The 26,566-nt window shown below is 34.7% G+C and overlaps 1 protein-coding gene across 1 annotated transcript in view; it reads right to left on the bottom strand.

The window, feature by feature from the left end:
• Nucleotides 1-26,566, bottom strand: part of EYS (eyes shut homolog) — a 1,828,849-nt gene that overhangs the window by 1,671,754 nt on the left and 130,529 nt on the right. The window contains 2 exon segments of the mRNA XM_047734324.1: nucleotides 8,288-8,401; nucleotides 12,570-13,522. Of these exon segments, the coding sequence (XP_047590280.1) occupies nucleotides 8,288-8,401; nucleotides 12,570-13,350 (895 nt within the window). The 5' untranslated portion in view covers nucleotides 13,351-13,522.

The following is a 26,566-nucleotide window of genomic DNA, read 5'->3' as shown; positions in this document are numbered from 1 at the left end:
TAGCGAAATAAGTCAATCGGAGAAAGACAACTATCATATGATCTCCCTGATATGAGGGAGAGGAGATGGAACGTGGGGGGTTAAGGGGGTAGGAGAAGAGTAAATGAAACAAGATGGGATTGGGAGGGAGACAAACCATAAGTGACTCTTAATCTCACAAAACAAACTGAGAGTTGATGGGGGGAGGGGGGTTGGGAGGGGGGTGGGATTATGAAAAAAAAAAATTTAACCACCATACATCAAGGGAAGTCAGTATTGTTTTACCAAAAATTGATCTTTATGCCTAATTATATATATGTTTTTTAAAGGTTATACTTTTTATTTGACAGAGAGAGAGATCACAAGTAGGCAGAGAGGCAGGCTGAGAGAGGGGGGGAAGCAGGCTCCCTGCTGAGCAGAGAGCCTGATGCAGGGCTAGATCCCCGGACCCTGAGATCATGACCTGAGCCGAAGGCAGAGGCTTAACCCACTGAGCCACCCAGGTGCCCCTAGTTATGGGCATCAAGTATATATACTTGATGATCAAAATGACACCTATCTACCTGGTGGTCCCTGCTTAGGGTCCCTGCAAAGTTACCTGTTTAAACGTAAACAGAGGACAGTTCTAGAGATTAAAAAAAAAAAAAAAAAAAACAAGACCGAAACAAAACAAAACAAGAGAGTGCACAAGAGAAATATCAACAGTGGTGATTATGTTACTTTTCACTACTATGAATAGCTTTTCTTTTTTTTTTTTTTTTTTTTTTAAAGAGAGATCACAAGTAGGCAGAGAGGCAGGCAGAGAGAGAGGGAAGCAGACTCCCCGTTCAGCAGAGAGCCCAATGTGGGGCTCGACCCCAGGACCCTGAGATCATGACCTGAGCTGAAGGCAGAGGCCAAACCCACTGAGCCACCCGGGAGCCCCTGTGAATAGCTTTTCTCAGATGAACTTTCTCACAGAAAACTATAAAACTCCATTAAATCACACAAATTCTCTTCAGAAGAAAAAAAAAATGTACCTGTGTATGGTGATGGAAGTTAACTAGACTTATTGTGATGATCTTTAACAATATATACAAATATCAATTCATTATGTTGTACATCTGAAACTAATACAATGTTATATGTCAATTATATCTTGATTTTAAAAATATTAAACACACACAAACTATACCAAATCCTTGAAGAGTAAACAAAACCAGACAGAATTAGAAAGCGTAGGTTAACAAAACAAACAAAATCAACAGAAATTAATTTGAAGAAAAAATACAGGGAGAAAAATGATTGAACTAAAATGAATAGTGTCAGAGTGACCAGTAAGAAAATAAGGTGTCTACCATATGTGTAATTGTAGCAGAAAAGGAGAAATTTTGGCAGTAAAAATTAATTTAAAATAATGGTCTAAAAGTTTTTAAACATAGTAAAAAAACATTAGCTTTCAAATCTGAGCAGCTTGGTAATCTTTAGGTAGGACGAATACAAAGAAAATCACTGCTATGCAGGGTACAGTCAATGACCAAAACATAAAATTACTAAGTCAGAGAAAAAAATGACATCCATAGAGAACAATAATGCAAATGATAACTGAATTCATATGAAAAATAATGAAGGCCAGAAGAAAGTATTATTGAGTCAATGAATTGTCTCTATATTAAAAGAAAAAAATGAATAAATTAAATCCAAATCAATCAAGAAAGACAACGTAAAAATGGCAAAGCAAGTCTTATTGGTTCTCAAGAGCTGTAGGATCTTATGGGTCTATACAATATACACTGACACTGCCTCACTGTTAAGTATTTAATTAACTTTTCACTGAACAGACCAGAGAAGCAACATTACAACCTGGCATAAGACAATAATATCCTTGGAGTAAGACCACCCACATTATAATTCTATTTCCACCATTTTCTCAAAAGGTTAGAGATGAGATTAATTATTTTGTGGACTTGTTTTCTGGTAAAAAGAAAGTCCCTTGATAAATAGTAATTAGCTGTTCTATTTATTCAATAGTAATGAAGAGGTCTTTGAAATGTCACAACATATATGTTTTATAACTTTAACCACATTATATACTTTATTGAGCATTCAAGTCCTCTCATTTATAATCAATTTATGCTCTTATTAATAAAAGACATAAAAATTTCATGATCATCCTGAGATCCTGTAATTATCAATAATCAATATTTATAAAGTAGATAATACATACTAGATGTTGAGTGGATACATAAATCATCTCCAGATAATTTACAGTGTAATGGAGTTACTATGTTCTGTCAATGAAAGGAGGATTATCACGATAGAAGGAAGGCTATTAAACAATGCAATGTGAGCTTCAGTTCTTTATCAGGACAGTAGGGTAAGTAGCAAAGGAAGATTCATGTTAGTTATCAGATACAGAACCTTTGCTTTTTAGTGTTATGTTACCATGGATTATGCTGTGTTTAGAACTACAGGTCACCATCAATGCTGATAATGATCACAGTGACTAGAGAATCAAGAAAATACCACAGAATGAAGTTTGACATTGTAAAAATAATAATTATCCAGAGTATAGTACATGAACTCTTTCCTAGTAAATACCTAAAAAATTATGTATATCATTAAATATGTTAGATTAATTTGTGTAAATATTTGCCATAATTTTAACTCCAAATTTTATGAATTCTAAGCCTCAGAGTTGAGTGTACAGCTAGAGCGCCAATCAGCTCATGTAATATGACTATTCATAAAATTTAACAAAGTATGCTATGAGAATAAGGACTAGTTCAATTCTCTACATGGCAGGGGGTTAGAACGAAGGTCAAACTGACAGATTAATTTTCCAACCTTTATCAGAACTGTTTCAAATAGGATTAACATTCAATTATTAAAAATGAAAAAAAAAAAGTTGTATCTGATTTACCTCTTGTTAGCTTTCCTTTTCCATGAACAAAATACTATTTTCCATAAATTCTAACTCTTGATAGGGAGTTTGAAAATGGAGAAACCTACTTTGTATAGGAAAATATTCTGCCCGCCTTCTGATTTAAACTACTAACAAAATGTCTTAAGAGTATATGTCACTACACAGATCAGACCTCCTGTTATCTGAGGTTATCACATTCTAAAACATAGATGATTCCTCCAATACTATGCCATGGTTTCTTTAAATCATTCATCTTGGGTACAGAGATCCCAGCTTGCCTTGCAAATAAACTTTCTTGAATCTTGAAACTAAAATTGCTTTTTTCTAGCTATAAATTAGTTCTAAACTAAGATCAAAAAGTTTATATTCTGACAATCACTTGTTTTTATATCAAACTCATATTTTGACACTATGAAAGTAAGTCAGAAACTGACCATCTATAGAATTAGAATTTAAATGGTTCTCTGAATTGTTCAAAAAGATACAGTAATTTTTTTCAATAAACCTTACAAAGTTATAAAATTAGAGCAAATACCTTATAATAGATACATAAATATTTTATAACATTTCAAGTTTAGAAGTACAATAAATAATATAATTTCATGGTTTTTATTGGACTTTTATTAATTCTACTTTTATAATGTCTGATATTGCAGTCTGACCTCACAGGTAACTATTCTTATTCATATTCTTTCATAAAATTTGAGGTGTCTTAAAATTTGGGAGTATGCGTTTTTCTAAAGGATAACTAATATTAAAATAAGATTGGTGTACTCTACACCTTATTTCTTTGCAGTTTTGATTTAAATTGATTGAAGATTGATAGTACATACATACATATATACATACACACATACATATGTGCTTCATAAGCTTTAAAAATGTGATGTTTCCTACACATTTTTGGCTATGGTTTTAGGTCAAAGAATAATGCAATAAATAGGTACCAGAAAATTACCGAATCTATAATAGTTACTAGATTTTTTTTTAAGATTTTATTTATTTATTTATTTGACAGAGAGAGACACAGTGAGAGAAGGAACACAAGCAGGGGGTATGGGAGAGGGAGAAGCAGGCTTCCCGCTGAGCAGGGAACTTGATGTGGGGCTTGATGTGGGGCCTGATGTGGGGCTCAATGTGGGGCTCAATGTGAGGCTCAATCCCAGGACTTTGGGATCATGACCTGAGCCAAAGGCAGATGCTTAATGACTGAGCCATCTAGGCACCCTAGTTACTAGATCTTCTAATAGAGTTATCATCCTCGTTTGCCCTTGATAGCAGCAGTTTATGTTCATGGAGTGTAAGACAGAATATTGCTAAGATACCCGTTTTCCCCAATTGCCAAACTGCCATCTGTCCTGGATTTCTAAGTACCGTTATTCATACTTTCATCAAAATAAACAGGATTGTGTTTGATAAGTCTCCACTTTGTACTTCAAATTCTGCCACAGTCCTTTCTCAGAGTGGTAGAAATACATAGGCAATATATTATGTAACATGAGGATAAATTAGCATGTTAATAAATGATAACCTACTTCTCTTTTCCAAGTCCTTTACAGATGCAAAGAATATTGTATCTCTCACTTAAGGACAGCTTGCAGGATTTTGAAAACCCAAGAAGCCACAAATAACTGATTCCTTATTTCAGTAGATAGGAGGAAAAGGATATGATAATGCTGCCCTAGGAGCACAAACTTCCTAATTGCAAGTAAGTTGGGTCAGTGGGAACCACAGGAAATTATGAATTAATGTCTGTGTTTTTATATTAAACAAACAGAGGCCAAGCAGTTATGTGATAGGTGTATAGTCATCTATATGTTCTTGGTATAGAAGCTTGGTTATACCATTAGTTACAGGTATGGTATAAATTGGGGGTTGATAAACTATAACTGTAAGCCAAATACTACCTTCTACCTATTTTTCTAAATAAGGTTTAATTGGAACAAACCAAATTCACACATTACATATTGTCTATGGTTCCTTTCACACTACAATAGCAGAACTGAGTTATTGCAATAGCGATCACATGGCTCAGAAAATCTAAAATATTTACTATCTGATCCTTCACAGAAAAGAAGTTTACAAGTACCTGGCATAAATATACTATTATTTACACATTTTGTTTTGTGCTGATGTTCATTTCTTATTTTGTAATAAAAGATTAAAGTACAAAAAGATAAAAAGCAATTTATGTTTTTTAATTTAAAAGTTTCAAATTTGCGTTTACCCAGAAAGTTGATAATGAATATGCAGTTTGCCCCTATACTATGTCACTGTTATTGACCCACCACAGAATATTACTGATATTATTGACTATATGAAAACCAGAAGATACACATAAGTTGAAGAACCATCAGCATCTATTTTAAACATTAGTAATTATCTTAGAAGACTGCCTGCCAATGATGAATTAAGTGCAGATGCAGAAGGTATTCTTATAGACTACTCTGGGAAGCATGTCTTTTTATTTACATCAAGTGACTGTCCCAAAATGATTTCCTTCATTTTCTATTACAAGTTTCTCTGTACATATACAAGTAAAATGATAATTATATAAATGTGTCAGATGAATTAACACAATAAATTCACACTCAGTTAAAAATGCCAGCTGCTTGATATTAGTAATATTAGAAGCTTTAAATAAATCATCATTTAATTTCAATAATGGTCTGATTTTTCCAACCAATAATTGAATTAAAATAAGGTTTTGCAAGTTTATTCTGCTGAATGCAAGATATCTGATGATATTAGGAATGCTTTTGGAAAATTCAGTTAAGTTGTCCTAAAGATGAAGTTATTTGTTCTTGTTTTGATTAAGTTGAGAAAAGGATGGAATTAAGTTGAGAAAAGGAGGGAAAAGAAATATACTTGGAATTTAGTGTAGTGCTCACATAATTCATGTTTCAATCCAAACTAGTGATATTCACATAATTGAAATGGAATATATAGTTGCAAATTTTACAAATAACTTTAAAGAGTCATGGGACAACATTTTTTTTTTTTTTGACAGAGCTGATAGGAGGAAGAAAAACATGTAACATGGCAGAATGTTCTTTCTTTTGCTGCCATCCATTAACATTTGGATTTAATGATTGAAATTAAAGTGGAGGAGTATCTCCTCCTGAGGAGTGATTGAAATTAAATTCAATGTCTCAATGACATTGTAATGAAAGAATCCTCTAAATTTTGGTCTGTTTTGTTCAAAACCAGTACCAATAATTTAATCAAACAACTTAATGAATTAAGCACACAAAAAAATCACTTTTTGAGAGTTCTAGTCAGTAGTCATTTTAAAAAAGATATTGAAATGTATTTCTACATAACACAACAGAGACACTGAACATATTCAATAAGTTCAAAAGTGTATAGTATTATAAATACTATGTGCTCTGGAATAACTGGACTTGTGGGAAGCAATATTTGAGGAGGATCCTATATTTTATGGATAAATTTATGTACCAGAACATAATGGAAATAAATTGAGAGGCCCTACAACTTTGCAGCACCTAAGATTAGCCAAACACTCAAAAGAATCATATGTGAAGATTATTTCATGAGGATTTTCTTAGAAAATGTTTGTCAATGAAAATAAGACTGAACATAATATAAATATGTCTCCTATGGAAAAAAATGACTAATGTATTTTATACAAAAAATTGAATTAAAACTACATTCCATTTAGCAGATTTCCTTTGAGATTAACAGGAATCTCAACAGTTCAGTGAAAATGCCCTTATTTAAGATATGATAGTTAGGAGTCAACTGAAGGCATTAACAATTTCAAATTTATTAATCATACATGTAACTTTGGGGCACCTGGGTGGCTCAGTTGGTTGAGACTGCCTTCGGCACAGGTCATGGTTCTGGAGTCCTGTGATCAAGTCCCACATCAGGCTCCCTGCTCAGCAGGAATTCTGCTTCTCCCTCTGACCCTACCCACTTTCATTCTCTCAATCTCTCAAATAAATAAAGTCTTTAAAGAAAACAATAAATGCAACTTTGAAGAGGGTATAACTTTATAAAAAATTAAAATAATAAGACCACATTAAAAAATATTCATTCTTCAGAAAAATATTAGCAACATATATTATTAGCAACATATTTAAAAATATATAAAATATATAAAAATATTAGCAACATAAATATGGCTAAACACAGTTTCTGCTTATGTTGTTTTGTAATGTTCAGATAATCAATAAAAAGGATGTTTTACAATTTCCTTTGATTTGTAGAGATTGAAGATCAAGTTATAATTCTCTTCTTTGAAAATAATTTTATTAAAAGTAATTTTTGAATAGGACTATTTTATGTGTCTGCCTATTTAATTAAGCCAATTTGCTAGTCAATAAATGAATATTTCAAATATTAGATAACTTTTTAGCTACCTCTTCCTCAAAAATGTCATGGTTTGGAAGATAAATTATATGGTTTTCATACATATGCAGCATACAGTAAAATACTGTATAAATCTTTCAATTCATAACCTCTCTCATGGAAAGAGAAGACTTGAGGGATGAAAGACCTGAAAAAAGTTTTTTTGAAGACAGTTATTGGACTCCTTTTTGTCTGCATTGCCACCAACCCTTCTTATTATGGGACAGTGGTTCATATATTCTACCAAAATTTCAAATCTCCCTCTGTGGAGTTAGGTAGAAGGACATGCAAGAGAAACACTAGGAGGTATTACCATTCTCTGTAATTTGGAAGACATGCATATTTTTGTTTTACTCCCACCAAAGGAGTCTGTAGGTGTCTTCTAATTGTGGCTGGAGACAGCATTGCTTAAAGACCTTCTGAAAAGGGACAGATATACTGATAATGAGTTATATTTCCCAGAAAATGGGAAACTGTAGAAGAGTTTAAAGTTGCAACTGAAATGGTTTAAACGTATTTTCATTATTTAAACATTAAATCATTAGTTAAGAAAGTATTGCCTTAAATAGTGATTTCATTCCCCATTTTTAAGTTCATTTGAGAAGAAATAAAAAATTTTTCCTCTTCAGAAAAGGGGATTTGTCTGTAATGACATGTTACATAAGGAAATAAGTTAGATATAATTATGCAAAGTATGTGCAAAATGTGCAAAATTATGTAAATTATGTGCACCATAGCTAAAAATACTTTAGAACTTCAGAACAAAATATATTTTGTTGTGGTGAAAAACTTGTCAACTGGTGTCCAAAACTCATCTTATATTATGGAATATTTAGCAGGATCATTTAATTGCTAACCAAACTGATTAAACATATCCCTAAAACATATTCAAAGTATAGAACCTCTAAAATTACATTTTTAGTAATTAATGAAACATTTCAAATTTAATTTGAAGCAAATAAGAAAAAATTAATATGATTTGTATGCATATATATAGAAATATATACATACATATGTATATTTTTTTACCTGAAAATGGTTCATCACATTCACAGATGAAATTATATATAGTAATATTGCTGCAATTCCCATGGAAACAGATATGTGGTTGACCTTGGTCAATAATTTCTGAACAATTTTTGCCTGTTTAAATGAAAGAAAATCAATTTTTCAATTAGATTAAAAACAATTACATTGTATATACTTAACTATGGTCATTAATTTTTACCAAATTCTTTAATAATGATGGTCAAAATTTTGTGAAAATATAACTCTAATTAAGAAATAAGGAGCATCTGGTTGCTCAGTCTAAGTGACCCATTCTTGATTTTGGCTCAGGTCATGATCTCAGGGTCACGGAATTGAGCTCTCTGCATTAGGCTTGTGATCAGCACAGAGGCTGCTTGAAATTCCCTCCCATCCCCTCTGCCATTCCTTCCGCTCCAGTGCTCTAAATAGATAAAAAAATATTTAAATCTTAAGGAAAAAAAAAACTCAATGATGATGTATTTAAATTGAAACAAAAATTAATTTCAATAAGCTTGACATCCTTAATAAGTTTTTCCATCTTCTGACCCACACTATAGTATTCAAATATTTTTCTGGTTGTTGATATTTGAGCTTTAGTTGATTTTCATAATTTGAATTTGTTAATCATGTTTTGACAGTAGATAATATTAATATGTATATATCAGTTCTTCAACACACAGTGGTAGCCCTGCAGTAGTAATTTACAAAGTGACATATTCAAAAGTATATTGTGTCTTAGTCCTATCACCTGGCCAAAGTGATAATTCAAAAGGGGAAAATGTGAAAAATTGGCAACATCTGAAGAGAAACTAGGACATAAAGGTTTAGTCAAGCAAGCTGAATAAACTCTAGAGATCTGCTATACAGCATTGTGTTTACTGTCAACAATTTTATGTTGTACACTTAAAAATTTAATAAGAAGGTAGATATCATATTAAGTGTTTTTTCCACAGTAAAATAAAATAAAATAATAAAATACAATCTGAAATTACAGGGGGGGAGAAGGAGAAAAATTCTGAATTCTCAGAAGTTATGCACCAACTTCTAAACTGTACATTTTTTTGCCCTATCTATTATGTCAAGTTTCCAAATCTCACTAATACAAACTATTGTGGTCCTACAATACCACATACCATAACCTTTCATAGCATACTTTTTTGTGCAGTTAATCAGTTCATAATATCCTTTGTAGAGGAATATGCCTAGAGAATTCTAGGGCATGGCAAATGGACACGTTACTATAACACGGCTGCCCATCATTCAGCAATAGGCCAGCCACCCTTTTATTTTAGTTGAATTCTTAATTTGACTCATAAACAATTTTTGCCATTATCATTGAAACCTTTCAAATTCTTTTATAGACTGACAGCCCTGCCTCAATACTACAGAATGCTTATTTATCTCCAAACAACCCCAACACAATAAAAATTTAAGTAAATATAATTAAATGCCAAATATTTCCATGTACAAAAGCTAAATTTATAATAGAATGTTCAATAGATCATACACTATTTCAATCTTCGTGTAATGGGCTAAATTGTGAGCCCTCAAAATTCATATTTGAAATTCATATTTGAAAATTCTTTTTTGAAATTCATATCCTAACTTCCAGGAGCTCATAGTGTGACTATATTTGGAAACAGGATCTTTTTTAGAGAGGTAATACAGGTTAAATGAGGTCAATAAGATGGGCCCTAATCTAATGTGACTGATGTCCTCATAAGAAGAAAAATTTTGGACATACAGACATGTACAGAGGGAAAACACAGGGAGACCATGGGTATCTACAGACCAAGGAGTGAGGCCTTCAGAAGAAACCAATCCTGCTTACATGATACTTTGATCTCTAACATTTAGCCTCTAGAATGTGTGAAAATAATTTTTTGATGCTGAAGCCACTCAAACTATGGTACTTTGTTATAGAATCACTAACAAACTAATACAGTTAATATTCTCAGTTTATTTGGTAATTCTACATATTTCTATGTCATCTTAGATTTAAAATTGAAGCAATTCTAATAAAGTGGCATTATGTTATATGTTCAGTATTATGGTATTGAACATTAATGATTTAAATGATCTAAGATTGTGTTTCTAATAAATAAACAAATAAACATTGGGTAGAAATAAACACCTGTATGCAACTAAGATAAAATTATTGAAATGGCATTCTATGACATATGATTACATATATGCCAGTTAATATTCTGACAGATGGTAGAAATTTTCTGGCCAAATATTGTTTAAAAAACTTTGGACAAACTAAAATGTATGCTTTAAGATCTCTCAATTAAATTGCTTTTTCATTCACCCCAAATCAGCAACTTGGAAGTTTTCACTTTTTTGATGACCTGTTTTAAATTTTTTTTTAAAGATTTTATTCATTTATTTATTTGAGAGAGAGAGTGAGAGAGAGAGAGAAAGCATGAGCAGGGGGAGGGGCAGAGGGAGAAGCAGATTCCCCGCCAACCAGGGAGCCTGCCATGGGGCTAGATACCAGGGTCCTGGGATCATTATCTGAGCAGAAAGCACACACTTAACCGGCAGCATCCCAGAGACCCCTTGACCTGTCTTAATTTTATTTGTCTGATAAACTCCAGGAAGAGTTGTGGTTACTTATATTTTTGTTCACCAATGCTAGGAAGAGTAAAATGAGAATTTGATCTCAATTATAGGCAGAAGATGTTCTGTGGATACTGATGGAATTAATTTCTGAAATGGTCTTAGTATTTCCCTATCAAAGTGTCTAAAATTACTCTGAAAGGAATTTTAGAGTCCACAAGGCTTTATTGAGATATTTTATTATACAGTCTTGGGTCTAGTATAGTTTTCCCAGGGCACATGGGAGAAAAACCTTATTGAAGTCCCCTAAAGTCTGCCTGAAAAAATTTACAGTTGTTTCTCTGAGCCTCATCTGTTTTATCATATCTACTGCTCACCCTCTTTCCTCTCTCTTGACCAAAAGGTAGTACCAATTTGTTGTTTTCCTATACTACCATTACAAACTGCCTCAAGCAATTCCTTTTGTTAGATCATCCTTGTCTTGCCCATTATCTTTGTAACTCTCTATGCCAGGTCTCCCTTTCATAAGTTCCTATAGATTAAAATTTTCCCTACATTTCTCAACATTTCTCCTCATTGCCCTCTGATGACCCAATTCCCTAGTAAATTTTCAAGTAGTGATAGTTGATTTTCCCTTAAATCTTCACTCAGTCTCAGATAGTATAGTTTACATTGTTTTTAGATTACCGGCTTCATCTACTCACCAAATGTCTTTATACAACCTTTCTTCATCATAGCCTCTGATTTAAGTTTATTACAACCAGGTTTATTAATTAAATATATCATGTTCTTTCCTTCCTTTCCACTATTATCTATTAATCACTTCATAAGGCCACATCAACATCCATTAAGAACACTGCTCTTGGTCACCTGGTGGCTCAGTCAGTTAAGCAACCTACTCTTGATTTCAGCTCAGGTCAGTTCACGACCTCAGTGTCAGTTCACGACCTCAGTGTCATGAGACTGAGCCCTGCATTGGGCTCTGCACTAGGTGTGGAACCTGCTTAAGATTCTCTGGCTCTCCCTCTGGCCCTCCCACCACACCTCATGCAAAAGAACATTACTCTTGGCTCACAAGCAACTTCATGCCTTCCCCACAACCACATACCGCTTTATCTTCTCCCACTCAGGTCCACACTTAATTTCTATATTATCACCCAGAAATATTTAAACTAAATACCATAAGCTTGGAAATTTCATTCTATGACTAATACTATTCTGATAATTTTATATTAAATATATGAAACAGCAAGAGTGAATTTTGAGAAAGATGTGAAAATAGGTATTTCAGGGTAAAACATATGTTTTTTTTTTTTAACTTTCTTATTTAAATAAGCAAAAAAAATTATTTTAGAGAATGCCTGATAGGAATTTTGTTAGTTCCAGATTCCAAATTTAGCCCATTCTAAAAGATCTACAAAATTTTTGGAAACATAGTTTGTTTTTTGGAAAGTAACAGTTTATGAACTCAGTTTATTTTCCTATTTTAATAGGATTATGTTATTTTTTGTTAAGACCTTATTTATTTGTCAGAGAGAGCACAAGCAGGGAGAGCAGCAAGCAGAGGGAGAAGCAGCCTCACTGCTGAGCAAGGAGCCAGATGTGGGACTCGATCCCAGTGTCCTAGGATCATGATCTAGCAAAAGGAAGACACTTAACCAAATGAGCCACCCAGGCACCCCGAATTGTGTTATTTATTATTTTTTTTAAATAATCTTACCTGTAAATGGCTGGTGACAGATACATTCATATACTTGTGTATTCCATTTTCCTCTTTTATTAATGCAAATGCCATTATTTTCACATGGCTTATAAGAACATGCATCAAGTTCTTGGCAATATTTTCCAGAAAATTGAGGGTGGCAATGGCAGCTGTATGTCTTGCTCCAAACTTCAGTAAGACATTTGCCATGCCCAGAGCAAAATTCTGAACTCAGAGATTCCTGGCAGAACTGTTCTTTCACTGTCACATTTAGTCGTAGCCCCTGGTGACAAAGCGATGGACCACTTGCTTTAACTGTGATAAAATAATGTGTCCCAACACTCAGCCACTGAGAATTAACAGTATGCATTCCTTTTAGTTTGCAACCAAAAAGTAACTGATCTTCAGTTGTGGTGTTTTGCAGACAGTCAATGAATGATGCTTCAGAAACATTCATCAAATTTATTTCTGGAGACTGAAGAGATGGTTCAGAAGAAATTACAAGGATGTCCCCTAACTGAATTTGCAAAGGGCAAATCTGGGGAACAACTTGATTGCCTGAAGTATTCATTTTGGTATTTACATCCCCAAACCAGCAATCTCTATAGAAGTCCATGCAGATGTTTTCTGTTAGTGTCCAATTCACCACATATAATAATGGCTGTATATGCCATTCTTCCACAAATTGCCATTTACATGTTGTTTTTCCATTTATAAATGTGCTATGAAGAACCACTAGGCTCAGAAGCATAATTGATTTATTAATCATTTTGGGCAATTGTACTTTGTAGTCTGTCATGAAAGTGTCATAAAGAACTGGTGCAAAATGGATTTGAGTGTTGCTGAAAATTTCCAAGCAGAGATTTTGTTCAAGGATCCTGGGAACTGGTTTTTCTTCAAATCCCAAAATGCAAATGGATTTGTGACAGTGGATTTTGATCAACAGGAGAGTTCAACTGGTTTAAATATCCCTTTAAACATAAAAACATACATGGTTAGTGAAGTTTTTCCTAAGTCACTTAATTATATAGATAACTTTAAGCTGGTTTTTGGAAAGACTGTGTTGCCACCATCGAGGCACTTTCTTTGTGAAACAAGGCCAGAAAAAACATGGTGAAGATATGCTGCATCTCATCCTGGAATATAGAATTATGTGCTTCTGAAAGGTTTTGGTTTTGTTACATAATGAAACTAGCAATTTACTGCAGTCTTTTGCATGTTCTCTTTATACCAAGCTTCAACAAAACTGAAATGTAGCAATAATCAAGACCCTACTTTTATGGATGGTTTTGATTTTCTTCAGACATAAGTATTCTTCTTGATTAGACTTACAAAAACACTTTAAAAACACCATCTATAAAATAAGAATAAAAATGATTTAAATATAATGTTCATGTAACATTTTCATATAAATATAACCTATAATGCACCTGTTGGTGACAAATCATGTTTCTCTAATCCAGGAGGTGGGAACTCCCAGATACACAAGATATTCTAGAAAATTCTGTCATGTAAACAAACTCAGAATGACACTTCACCCAACTTCTGCAGAAATGTGGGAGTTTAGAAGGCAAAGAAGGAAAAGGAAATGTAAAATGGAATAATGAAAGGATGATAAATAAAAGTTGTGTGGTAATTGAATTCTCTTTCATCATTCACCACTGGTATGAAGGGGGTAGGGGCAAATGGAATTAATTCTGTCTGGAAGGCATCATTACTCCCTGAAGCAAAACATAACAAAACAAACAAACAAAAAAAGACACACACACACAAACACACACACAAAAACAACAAACACCCAAAAAATAAGACAAAGCAAAAAACAACAAAACAAAACAAAACAAAACAAAACTTTTGAGATTTAATATTGACCCAATTAAAAAAAAAAAGACATTGAGGTATTCTCTGCTTAAATCACTCCAGTAATTGATTAATAATAAAAACTACAGGGGTGCCTGGGTAGCTCAGGTTAAGCCTTCAACTCTTGATTTTTAGCTCAGGTCATGATCTCAAAATCCTGAGATCAAGACCTGAGTCCCTCTCAGCACAGAATTTGCTTGAGATTTTCTGTCTCCTTCTGCCTCTACACCTCTCCCAACCTCCCCACTCATGCGTCACTCTCTCTCTCAAAATAAGTAAATAAAATCTGTAGGGGGGAGGAGTCAAGATGGCGGAGAAGTAGCAGGCTGAGACTAATTCAGGTAGCGGGAGATCAGCTAGATAGCTCATCTAAAGATTGCAAACACCTACAAATCCAACGGGAGATCGAAGAGAAGAAGAACAGCAACTCTAGAAACAGAAAATCAACCACTCTCTGAAAGGTAGGACTGGCGGAGAAGTGAATCCAAAGCGACGGGAAGATAGACCGCGGGGGGGGGGGCCGGCTCCCGGCAAGCAGCGGAGCAACGGAGCACAAAATCAGGACTTTTAAAAGTCTGTTCCGCTGAGGGACATTGCTCCAGAGGCTTAACGGGGGTGAAGCCCACACGGGTCAGCGTGGCCTCAGGTCCCGCAGGGTCACAGAAGGATCGGGGGTGTCTGAGTGTCCCAGAGCTTACCGGTATTAGAACAGGGAAGCCAGCTACAGAGACAGAGCCGAGGAGTAAGCTCTACGCTCGGGGTTACCTTGAACCGGTCGCAGGCTCGGTCAGCTCAGAGCGCGGCCGGAGGCCAGGGTGATGGGAGTAATTGGGTGCTGTTCTCTGAGGGCGCACTGAGGAGTAGGGCCCCGGGCTCTCGGCTCCTCCAGGCCAGAGACCGGGAGGCCGCCATCTTCATTCCCGTCCTCCGGAACTCTACGGAAAGCACTCAAGGAACAAAAGCTCCTGAAAGCAAACCCAGGCGGATTACTCAGACCGGCCCCAGGTAAGGGTGGTACAACTACGCCTGGGGCAAAGACACTTGAGAATCACTACAACAGGCCCCTCCCCAGAAGAGCAACAAGAAACCCAGCCAGGACCAAGTTCACCTACCAAGGAGTACAGTTTCAATACCAAGGAGAGCATCAGAATTCCAGAGAAGGAGAAAGCAAAGCACAGAACTCATGGGTTTCTCCCCATGATTTTTAGCCTTGCAGTTAATTTTTTTTCTTTTGTTTTTCAATTTTTTTTCTTCTTCTGCTAAATTTTTTTAACTTTTACCCTTTCCTTTTTAATGTTTTCTAACTAGTTTATCTAATATATATATTTTTTCCTTTTTATATTTTTTCTTTATTGTTTTTTTTGTTTCTTTTTTTCATTTTTTTTCTTCTTTTTTTTTTTCTTTCTGAACCTCGTTTTATCCCCTTTCTCCCTCCTCACGATTTGGGATCTCTTCTGATTTGGCTAAAGCATATTTTCCTGGGGTTGTTGCCACACTTTTAGTATTTTACTTGCTCCTTCATATACTCTTATCTGGACAAAATGACAAGGCGGAAAAATTCACCACAAAAAAAAGAACAAGAGGCAGTACCAAAGGCTAGGGACCTAATCAATACAGACATTGGTAATATGTCAGATCTAGAGTTCAGAATGACGAATCTCAAGGTTCTAGCTGGGCTCGAAAAAGGCATGGAAGATATTGGAGAAACCCTCTCGGGAGATATAAAAGCCCTTTCTGGAGAAATAAAAGAACTAAAATCAAACCAAGTTGAAATCAAAAAAGCTATTAATGAGGTGCAATAAAAAAATGGAGGCTCTCACTGCTAGGATAAATGAGGCAGAAGAAAGAATTAGTGATATAGAAGACCAAATGACAGAGAATAAAAAAGCTGAGCAAAAGAGGGACAAACAGCTACTGGACCACGAGGGGAGAATTCGAGAGATAAGTGACACCATAAGACGAAACAACATTAGAATAATTGGGATTCCAGAAGAAGAGGAAAGAGAGAGGGGAGCCGAAGGTATATTGGAGAGAATTATTGGAGAGAATTTCCCCAATATGGCAAAGGGAACAAGCATCAAAATCCAGGAGGTTCAGAGAACCCCCCTCAAGATCAATAAGAATAGGTCCACACCCCGTCACCTAATAGTAAAATTGACAAGTCTTAGTGACAAAGAGAAGATCCTGAAAGCACCCCGGGAAAAGAAGTCTGTAACATACAATGGTAAAAATATTAGATTGGCAGCAGTCTTATCCACAGAGACCTGGCAGGCCAGAAAGAGCTGGCATGATATATTCAGAGTACTAAACGAGAAAAACATGCAGCCAAGAATACTATATCCAGCTAGGCTATCATTGAAAATAGAAGGAGAGATTAAAAGCTTCCAGGACAAACAAAAACTGAAAGAATTTGCAAATACCAAACCAGCTCTACAGGAAATATTGAAAGGGGTCCTCTAAGCAAAGAGAGACCCTAAAAGTAGTAGATCAGAAAGAAACAGAGACAATATACAATAACAGTCACCTTACAGGCAATACAATGGCACTAAATTCATATCTCTCAATACTTACCCTGAATGTTAATGGGCTAAATGCCCCAATCAAGAGACACAGGGTATCAGAATGGATCAAAAAACAAAACCCATCTATATGTTGCCTACAAGAAACTCATCTTAAACCGAAGACACCTCCAGATTTAAAGTGAGGGGGTGGAAAAGAATTTACCATGCTAATGGACATCAGAAGAAAGCAGGAGTGGTAATCCTCATATCAGATCAATTAGATTTTAAGCCAATGACTATAATAAGAGATGAGGAAGGACACTATATCATACTCAAAGGAACTGTCCTACAAGAAGATCTAACAATTTTAAATATCTATGCCGCTAACGTGGGAGCAGCCAACTATATAAACCAATTAATAACAAAATCAAAGAAACACATCGACAAGAATACAATAATAGTAGGGGACTTTAACACTCCCCTCACTGAAATGGACAGATCATCCAAGCAAAAGATCAACAAGGAAATAAAGGCCTTAAATGACACACTGGACCAGATGGACATCACAGATATATTCAGAACATTTCATCCCAAAGCAACAGAATACACATTCTTCTCTAGTGCACATGGAACATTCTCCAGAATAGATCACATTCTCGGTACTAAATCAGGTCTCAACTGTTATCAAAAGATTGGAATCATTCCCTGCATATTTTCAGACCACAATGCTCTGAAGCTAGAACTCAATCACAAGAGGAAATTTGGAAAGAACCCAAATACATGGAGGCTAAACAGCATCCTTCTAAAGAATGAATGGGTCAACCAGGAAATTAAAGAAAAATTGAAAAAAATTCATGGAAACAAATGATAATGGAAACACAACGGTTCAAAATCTGTGGGACACAACAAAGGCAGTCCTGAGAGGAAAATATATAGCGGTACAAGCCTTTCTCAAGAAACAAGAAAGGTCTCAGGTACACAACCTAACCCTACACCTAAATGAGCTGGAGAAAAAACAAGAAAGAAACCCTAAACCCAGCAGGAGAAGAGATATCATAAAGATCAGAGCAGAAATCAATGAAATAGAAACCAAAGAAAAAATAGAACAAATCAACAAAACTAGGAGATGGTTCTTTAAAAGAATTAATAAGATCGATAAACCCCTGTCCAGACATATCAAAAAGAAAAGAGAAAGGACCCAAATAAATAAAATCATGAATGAAAGAGGAGAGATCACAACTAACACCAAAGAAATACAGACAATTATAAGAACATGCTATGAGCAACTCTACACCAACAAATTTGACAATCTGGAAGAAATGGATGCATTCCTAGACACATATAAACTACCACAACTGAACCAGGAAGAAATAGAAAGCCTCAACAGACCCATAACCAGTAAGGAGATTGAAACAGTCATCAAAAATCTCCAAACAAACAAAAGCCCAGGGCCAGATGGCTTCCCCTGGGAATTCTACCAAACATTTAAAGAAGAACTAATTCCTATTCTTCTGAAACTGTTCCAAAAAATAGAAATAGAAGGAAAACTTCCAAACTCATTTTATGAGGCCAGCATCACCTTGATCCCAAAACCGGACAAGGATCCCATCAAAAAAAGAGAGCTACAGACCAATATCCTTGATGAACACAGATGCAAAAATTCTCGCCAAAATACTAGCCAATAGGATTCAACAGTACATTAAAAGGATTATTCACCACGACCAAGTGGGATTTATTCCAGGGCTGCAAGGCTGGTTCAACATCTGCAAATCAATCAATGTGATACAACACATTAATAAAAGAAAGAACAAGAACCATATCATACTCTCCATAGATGCTGAAAAAACATTTGACAAAGTACAGCATCCCTTCCTGATCAAAACTCTTCAAAGTGTAGGGATAGAGGGCACATACCTCAATATTATCAAAGCCATCTATGAAAAACCCACCGCAAATATCATTCTCAATGGAGAAAAACTGAAAGCTTTTCCGCTAAGGTCAGGAACACGGCAGGGATGTCCGTTATCACCACTGCTATTCAACATAGTACTAGAAGTCCTAGCCTCAGCAATCAGACAACAAAAGGAAATTAAAGGCATCCAAATCGGCAAAGAAGAAGTCAAACTATCACTCTTCGCAGATGATATGATACTATATGTGGAAAACCCAAAAGACTCCACTCCAAAACTGCTAGAACTTGTACAGGAATTCAGTAAAGTGTCAGGATATAAAATCAATGCACAGAAATCAGTTGCATTTCTCTACACCAACAACAAGGCAGAAGAAAGAGAAATTAAGGAGTCCATCGCATTTACAATTGCACCCAAAACTATAAGATACCTAGGAATAAACCTAACCAAAGAGACTAAGAATCTATACACAGAAAACTATAAAGTACTCATGAAAGAAATTGAGGAAGACACAAAGAAATGGAAAAATGTTCCATGCTCCTGGATTGGAAGAATAAATATTGTGAAAATGTCTATGCTACCTAAAGCAATCTACACATTTAATGCAATTCCTATCAAAGTACCATCCATTTTTTTCAAAGAAATGGAACAAATAATCCTAACATTTATATGGAACCAGAAAAGACCTCGAATAGCCAAAGGAATAGTGAAAAAGAAAGCCAAAGTTGGTGGTATCACAATTCCGGACTTCAAGCTCTATTACAAAGCTGTCCTCATCAAGACAGCATGGTACTAGCACAAAAACAGACACATAGATCAATGGAACAGAATAGAGAGCCCAGAATTAGACCCTCAACTCTATGGTCAACTAATCTTCGACAAAGTAGGAAAGAATGTCCAATGGAAAAAAGACAGTCTCTTCAATAAATGGTGTTGGGAAAATTGGACAGCCACATGCAGAAAAATGAAATTGGATCATTTCCTTACACCACACACAAAAATAGACTCAAAATGGATGAAGGACCTCAATGTGAGAAAGTAATCCATCAAAATCCTCGAGGAGAACACAGGCAGCAACCTCTTCCACCTCAGCTGCAGCAACACCTTCCTAGGACCATCGCCAAAGGCAAAGGAAGCAAGGGCAAAAATGAACTATTGCGATTTTATCAAGATCAAAAGCTTTTGCACAGCAAAGGAAACAGTTAACAAAACCAAAAGACAACTGACAGAATGGGAGAAGATATATGCCAATGACCTATCAGATAAAGGGCTAGTGTCCAAAATCTATAAAGAATTTAGCAAACTCAACACCCAAAGAACAAATAATCCAATCAAGAAAGGGGCAGAGGACATGAACAGACATTTCTGCAAAGAAGACATCCAGATGGCCAACAGACACTTGAAAAAGTACTCCACATCACTCGGCATCAGGGCAATGCAAATCAAAACTATAATGAGGTATCACTTCACACCAGTCAGAATGGCTAAAATTTACAAGTCAGAAAATGACAGATGCTGGCGAGGATGCGGAGAAAGGGGAACCCTCCTACACTGTTGGTGGGAATGCAAGCTGGTGCAACCACTCTGGAAAACAGCATGGAGGTTCCTCAAAATGTTGAAAATAGAACTACCCTATGACCCAGCAATTGCACTGCTGGGTATTTACCCTAAAGATACAAACATAGTGATCCGAAGGGGCATGTGCACCCGAATGTTTATAGCAGCAATGTCTACAATAGCCAAACTATGGAAAGAACGTAGATGTCCATCAACAGATGAATGGATAAAGAAGATGTGGTATATATACACAATGGAATACTATGCAGCCATCAAAAGAAATGAAATCTTGCCATTTGCGACGACGTGGATGGAACTAGAGGGTATCATGCTTAGCGAAATAAGTCAATCGGAGAAAGACAACTATCATATGATCTCCCTGATATGAGGGAGAGGAGATGCAACATGGGGGGTTAAGGGGGTAGGAGAAGAGTAAATGAAACAAGATGGAATTGGGAGGGAGACAAACCATAAATGACTCTTAATCTCACAAAATAAACTGAGGGTTGATGGGGGGAGGGGGGTTGGGAGGGGGGGTGGGATTATGGACACTGGGATGGGTATGTGCTATGGTGAGTGCTGTGAAGTTTGTAAACCTGGTGATTCACAGACCTGTACCCCTGGGGATAAAAATATATTATATGTTTATAAAAATAAAATTAAAAAAAAATCTTTAAAAACCCTGTAATCATCACAACAAAAATTAAATTCTATAAAGAAGATAAATGGTATAACAAAAAACATGCTCATTTGATCTCAGTTATGTTATTTATTCATACTACAGTTTAAGGCCACATGGGTTTTAATTCCCTTTCTTATATAGAGAATAATATATTTTATTAAATATATTCATTTAAAGAAATTAATAGAGAAGCTTTAAATTAACATAGTAGTATTGAAGATTGAGTTGACTGTATAAGAATATACAAGCCATTCAATAAATGGTAGCTTTATGTTTTGTTATTGTCCAAGTTCATTCAGTAAGTGGCATGGCTTGGATTAAAATCCAGGTTTGTCAGATTCAAAATCCCACCTTTTTAAAATTTACCTTGACTGTCAATTAAATGTTGTTAAATGATTATGTCTTTATACGATGCAATTAACTTGTTAATTCATATCAAATATTTATGTTAAGTCCGATCTCCTTTTTTTCCCTAAGATTTATTTATCTTAGAGATAGAGAGAGCACAGCGGGGAGGGGTAGAAGGAGAAGGGGAGAGAAACTTAAGGAGACCATGCTGAGCACAAAGTGGAGGAGGAGTGTGATCTCAGGACACTGAGATCACAACCTGAAAGCCAAAACCAAGAGTCAGACCCTTAACCAACTGCACCACCTAGGTGTCCCAAGTCCAATTTCTTAATGACCATTCTAGATGATGTAGAAATTAAATTTGGGGGCACCTGGGTGGCACAGTTGGTTAAGGTTTGACTCTTGGTTTCAGCTCAGGTCATGATCCCAGGGTCCTGGGATTGAGCCCCATATTGGGTTCTCTGATCAGCGGAGAGTCTGCTTCTTCCTCTGCCGCTCCCCCTGCTTGTGCTCTCTCTCTCTCTCTCTATCAAATGGATAAGTAAATCTTAAAAAAATTAAATTTGAGTTATAAATTTCCTCTTTTAAAATTCAATTGTCAGTATTATAAATCAATAAAATATAAATTCATACAAGTAATATGTTACCCTAAAATACATTTAGAAGAGGTAAAATTATAACTTTCCCAGAATTAAAAGTTATGAATGATCATGTTTATTTCAAATATGTTAGTCATAACTTCTGAATGTAAAGGAATAATATTGCTAAGATTTAAGAATAATTTAAATATATGTGATTCCAATCTATGTGCAAGGAAATATCCTAGGTACGAAGAACTCATCAGTGATCAAGTGAAATGAGATGTCAATATGAAAAACTAATAACTTAATGAAGGAAACAGAATTATTAAGCAAGCAACAACATTAATTATCAAAATAATAGTCTAGAGAATTATGAAAATATGTAGCAGGGACGTTAATAGGACACAAGGGTAAGCTTGAACAGTGAAATGGAATCACCTGGGAAAACTGTCAAGGGAAGCATATTCCCAAGAAAATATCTATCTAAATATTTGAGATGAGTTTGACGTTGGATACTTCCGAATAAGTAAGAGAAGCTGAGCTTCTAAGTGTAGAGGAAAAATAAATCATGATAAAATATAAGCTCTTGATTTAGAAAGAGTTTATATCAAAAAAGGCAGGCATCAACAAGGACTCTCATTTTATCTGAGGGCAACGGAGAACCTTTTAAAGATTTTATGTAGGAGATTAATAACAACAAATTTTACTTTAATGACAGTTTATTTGAAGGGTGGGGAATGGCTTGGTGGACACAACTGGGAGAGCCGAGACATTTGTGGGGGAGTCAATAGCACGAATCTAGTGAAACAACAGTGATGGCGTGATTAAAACAGAGGCAGAAGAAATGCAACACTGGTGGAGTCCAGAATACTGAAATAGTAGAATTATAATGTCTTTAAGGCTGCTGACCTAAATAAGGATAGAGAAAGAAATCCAGGAGGACCAGGTACAGAAATAAGATGGTAAGGGTAAGGGTATGTCATAATCACTTAAACATATACCAAATTTGTACTGGAGTGATTTCCTTGTAGAAGTATCCAGATTTCTGGTATATACAGAAAAAAGCATAGGAGAAAAATGGGCTGGAGTTCTATATCTGATTATATTAATCACATTTTTTAATATTTCAGTATGTATGTAAAGTTGTTGGAATGTTGTTTTAAAATGACAAAGACTTGATTTTGTTTAAGTCATGAGGAAATTATATGTAGGGAGATTAATAAAACAGAATGGAAGAAAATATATGTCAATGAATACAGTGCAAGTAGGAGAAAAGAAAGAAGTTTATTGTAGATTATTAAAGTTGCGACTTTGGTGGAAGAAAGTTGAAAATTTTATCTAGTGGGATTGTCTATTTTCTTTGTAAAATAGGAGACAATTAGGGAAATGGTGAGTTTGAAAGAGAGAGAAGAATGGACAATACCTGAAGTGAACAGTAAGGAAAATGTGAGAGAATGTTCATTAGGAAAAAATAGAAGGATCACTAGGCAATATTGAAATACTTTTGTAGCTGTAAATCACCAATTTAAAGTAGTATAAACCTTTACAGGTGCATTATTTTCCCAGTAGCCTAGTTGAAAAATATACAATAAAAATTAAGTAGTAAATGGGTTTAAACAAACACAGTCACCAATATATTTCCATGCTGAAATGCTCAGAAACAAATTTCATTTGCATTGAAGCAGAATTAGGTCTGTGTGACATTTTTAGACTAGCTGCAGATGTGAGCTCGCATTACTGCATGGCTAATCCCGTGCTTCTCAGAATTCTCTGGGTCCCTAATTATTGTGCATTTATATTTTGTAAGAGAAAATCACTTGATAGTTGCATTTCGGTCTCCAGAAAATTTAAATAAAAATAGAGGCTAAAAAGTATCTATGAAGTCAATTTTCTTCTATAGATGTTGAATACAAAATACTGTGGATTTTATTAGGAGAGTGATTAATATAAATATCATATATGGATAAATTTAAACAAGGAGTTATAATTTGGATTCAAAAGGTAATGGTATGTAACACAGTTTTTACTTACAAAGACACTGTTAAAATTCTTTTCAAACAACAAGTCAAAAAACATCCTGTTCACTTCTAAACACACATACATGCATACACATATTTTCAAATATGTTTGTAAGAGTTGAAATCAAGAATCATGGTCATTTCAGGTGATACTGTCATCTTTTAAATTTGTTATTCAAGAAGTCTACAGGATATGACGGAGCCATTCATAGCATTGTGCATAGTTACAACCATAATATTACTTGGTCACAATTTTGCCAGGATAATATTTCACAGGAAAATCTACGGAGTAATTTCAGATTTTACAAGCTGTATTGCTTTTGTAGCTTTAAAATTACAAAAGCGATACAACTCATATACAACTCATATTCAATAGTTAATAACATAGAGGTAACATATAGATAATCTTCCATTCACATTTAGAAGTTATCTTAAATTACCCCCTCCAAAAAATAAGGAAATAGATGAAAACAAATCCATTTTATTTAAACAAAGAACGATCTGAATATAATGTGCCTATTTCGATATTTGGATTATAATAGGCATCTGATAGAAGACAGGTGAGTGAGGATTAGAAGTAGTGCACATAACTCATTTGCATTGTGCTCAATACATAACATCATGAACTGTGTAAACTTTTAATGAATTTGTAGTTCTGCAGAAGTGATCTTTTTCATTTTTACCTCATTATGAGTATGGTTTCCACAATAAATAGCTTTATTTTTAAAGGTTAAATATTATATCTGATAAAACATATGCAAAAATGAAAATTAGGAATATAGGAGATAGAATGAACAGATGTAAACATTCTAATGCTTTGTACCTGACCTCTAGAGAGTGACACAGCACATTTTGGACACCACAGATTAGGCTGAAATTGTGGGAGGAGGGCAAAATATTAGAAAAGTCAATAAAACTATCAGATTATAGAAGATGAAAATTCTATCAGGGAGTCCAGAAAGGGGAAAATGATAAATTTTAAAATTAAAGCTGACGGGAAAGCGATGGAGATGAAGTAACCAATTTAGGAAGAAGAATATTCAGAACATGATTTCCAAGAGGACATGAGATTAAGCAGAGGGATTTAGGTGAAAAGTGACAGATCCTGAAGAACAGTGATGTTCAAAATAACCTCATTTTATTAAGGAAAACAAAGGAGAGAAAGGTTTCAAGCATTTTTAGAGTTAGTACTTAATTAAATTAGGAAGTGATTTTACTAAATTTGATCATTACAATGCAGTTTAACTGATGCGATAGAAACAGGAGGATTAGGATAAAATGGTGGGTTTATCGGAATTAAGAGAGAATTCCAATGGAGAAAACTCCTTGGGGGAAAAAAGTGAATGAGAGAAAGGAGAGTGAATAAAGAAATCACCAAAGTGGAGTTGAACATCTCATTTTAGACCTCAGTTCCTGTGAAAACCTTTGTTTGGCCTCAAAACTCCAGACTGGGTACCTCTCCATATGTGTCTTCACATCGTGATATGTCTTCAAGTACATATTCACAGGAAATTGTGTGCAAAAATGCATTTTTATTCTATTCCCTAAAAATCACTTCACTTCTATCCTTCACCTTTATATTATTTTAAACTAAAGAAAGTCAAGAATGGAGTAAATATCAGGAATGTGTAGGGTCAGTGATTTTTGAAAGTGGAATGAGAAGTAAGTACATGTCAAGGATGAATTTAGGAATGAAGAATGACAAAGGATTAGGCTTGGGAATGAAGTAAGGTCAGAACTTTATTCCTGCTCATTTTCATTTAGGTATAAATGTATAATTTTATAAAACTATTTTATCATGCTGAAATGGCCTGGAATTAAATTGTCTGTCATTATTTTAAACCTGTTTTATTTTTTTATTTCACATGTTCAAAGAATAGTTTTCAGCATTTGTAAGTGGTTATCATTGAAGAGTATTTATCACATAGAGTTTTTCTTCTGTGAATTAAAATAGGTTTTCTCTAAGTAACAGACTAGAAAATATTTTGCAATGGTCTCACCATATCTGTGTGTGTTCCTGTGTGAGTGTAGCCTTCAGTACAACCCAAGTAAAAAGAACATAATAGTATCACTATTTTATTCCCATTTTGTAGATGATTAAAACAAAAGTTTAAATGATTACATCAAGGTTCATTATTTGCCTCATTCAAGATCATAAATCCTATCTCATGTCTGAGATCATATATTTTTCTAGAATGCTTTCTAGTTCAATGAAGAAAAAGTACATTTCAGGGGACTATCTAAATTTGTCATAATCTACTTAGTGTATAACATCAGTATCTAAAGTGGTAATGGGAATAGGAAGAAAAATCAATGTGTTGTAACTCAAGTGAAGAATGAATGATGTTTGGTAACTGTCTTAATATACAATATAAAGGAGTTATCACTTTAAGGATGATCATTTTACTTAATATTGTGAATTCTGTATTAACTTTGCTATATCTTGTAGTTAAATTTTATCAAAACATTTCATTTCATATATCATATTGTGAAAGGTAGAAATTATTGTTGACACATCAGAATACACTTTTATCAATCATACGTTATTTAGTATTACT

This window comes from Lutra lutra, chromosome 6 (assembly GCF_902655055.1).
Source record: "Lutra lutra chromosome 6, mLutLut1.2, whole genome shotgun sequence".
Taxonomy (NCBI): Eukaryota; Metazoa; Chordata; class Mammalia; order Carnivora; family Mustelidae; genus Lutra; species Lutra lutra.
This window is presented reverse-complemented; position numbering and strand designations above follow the sequence as displayed.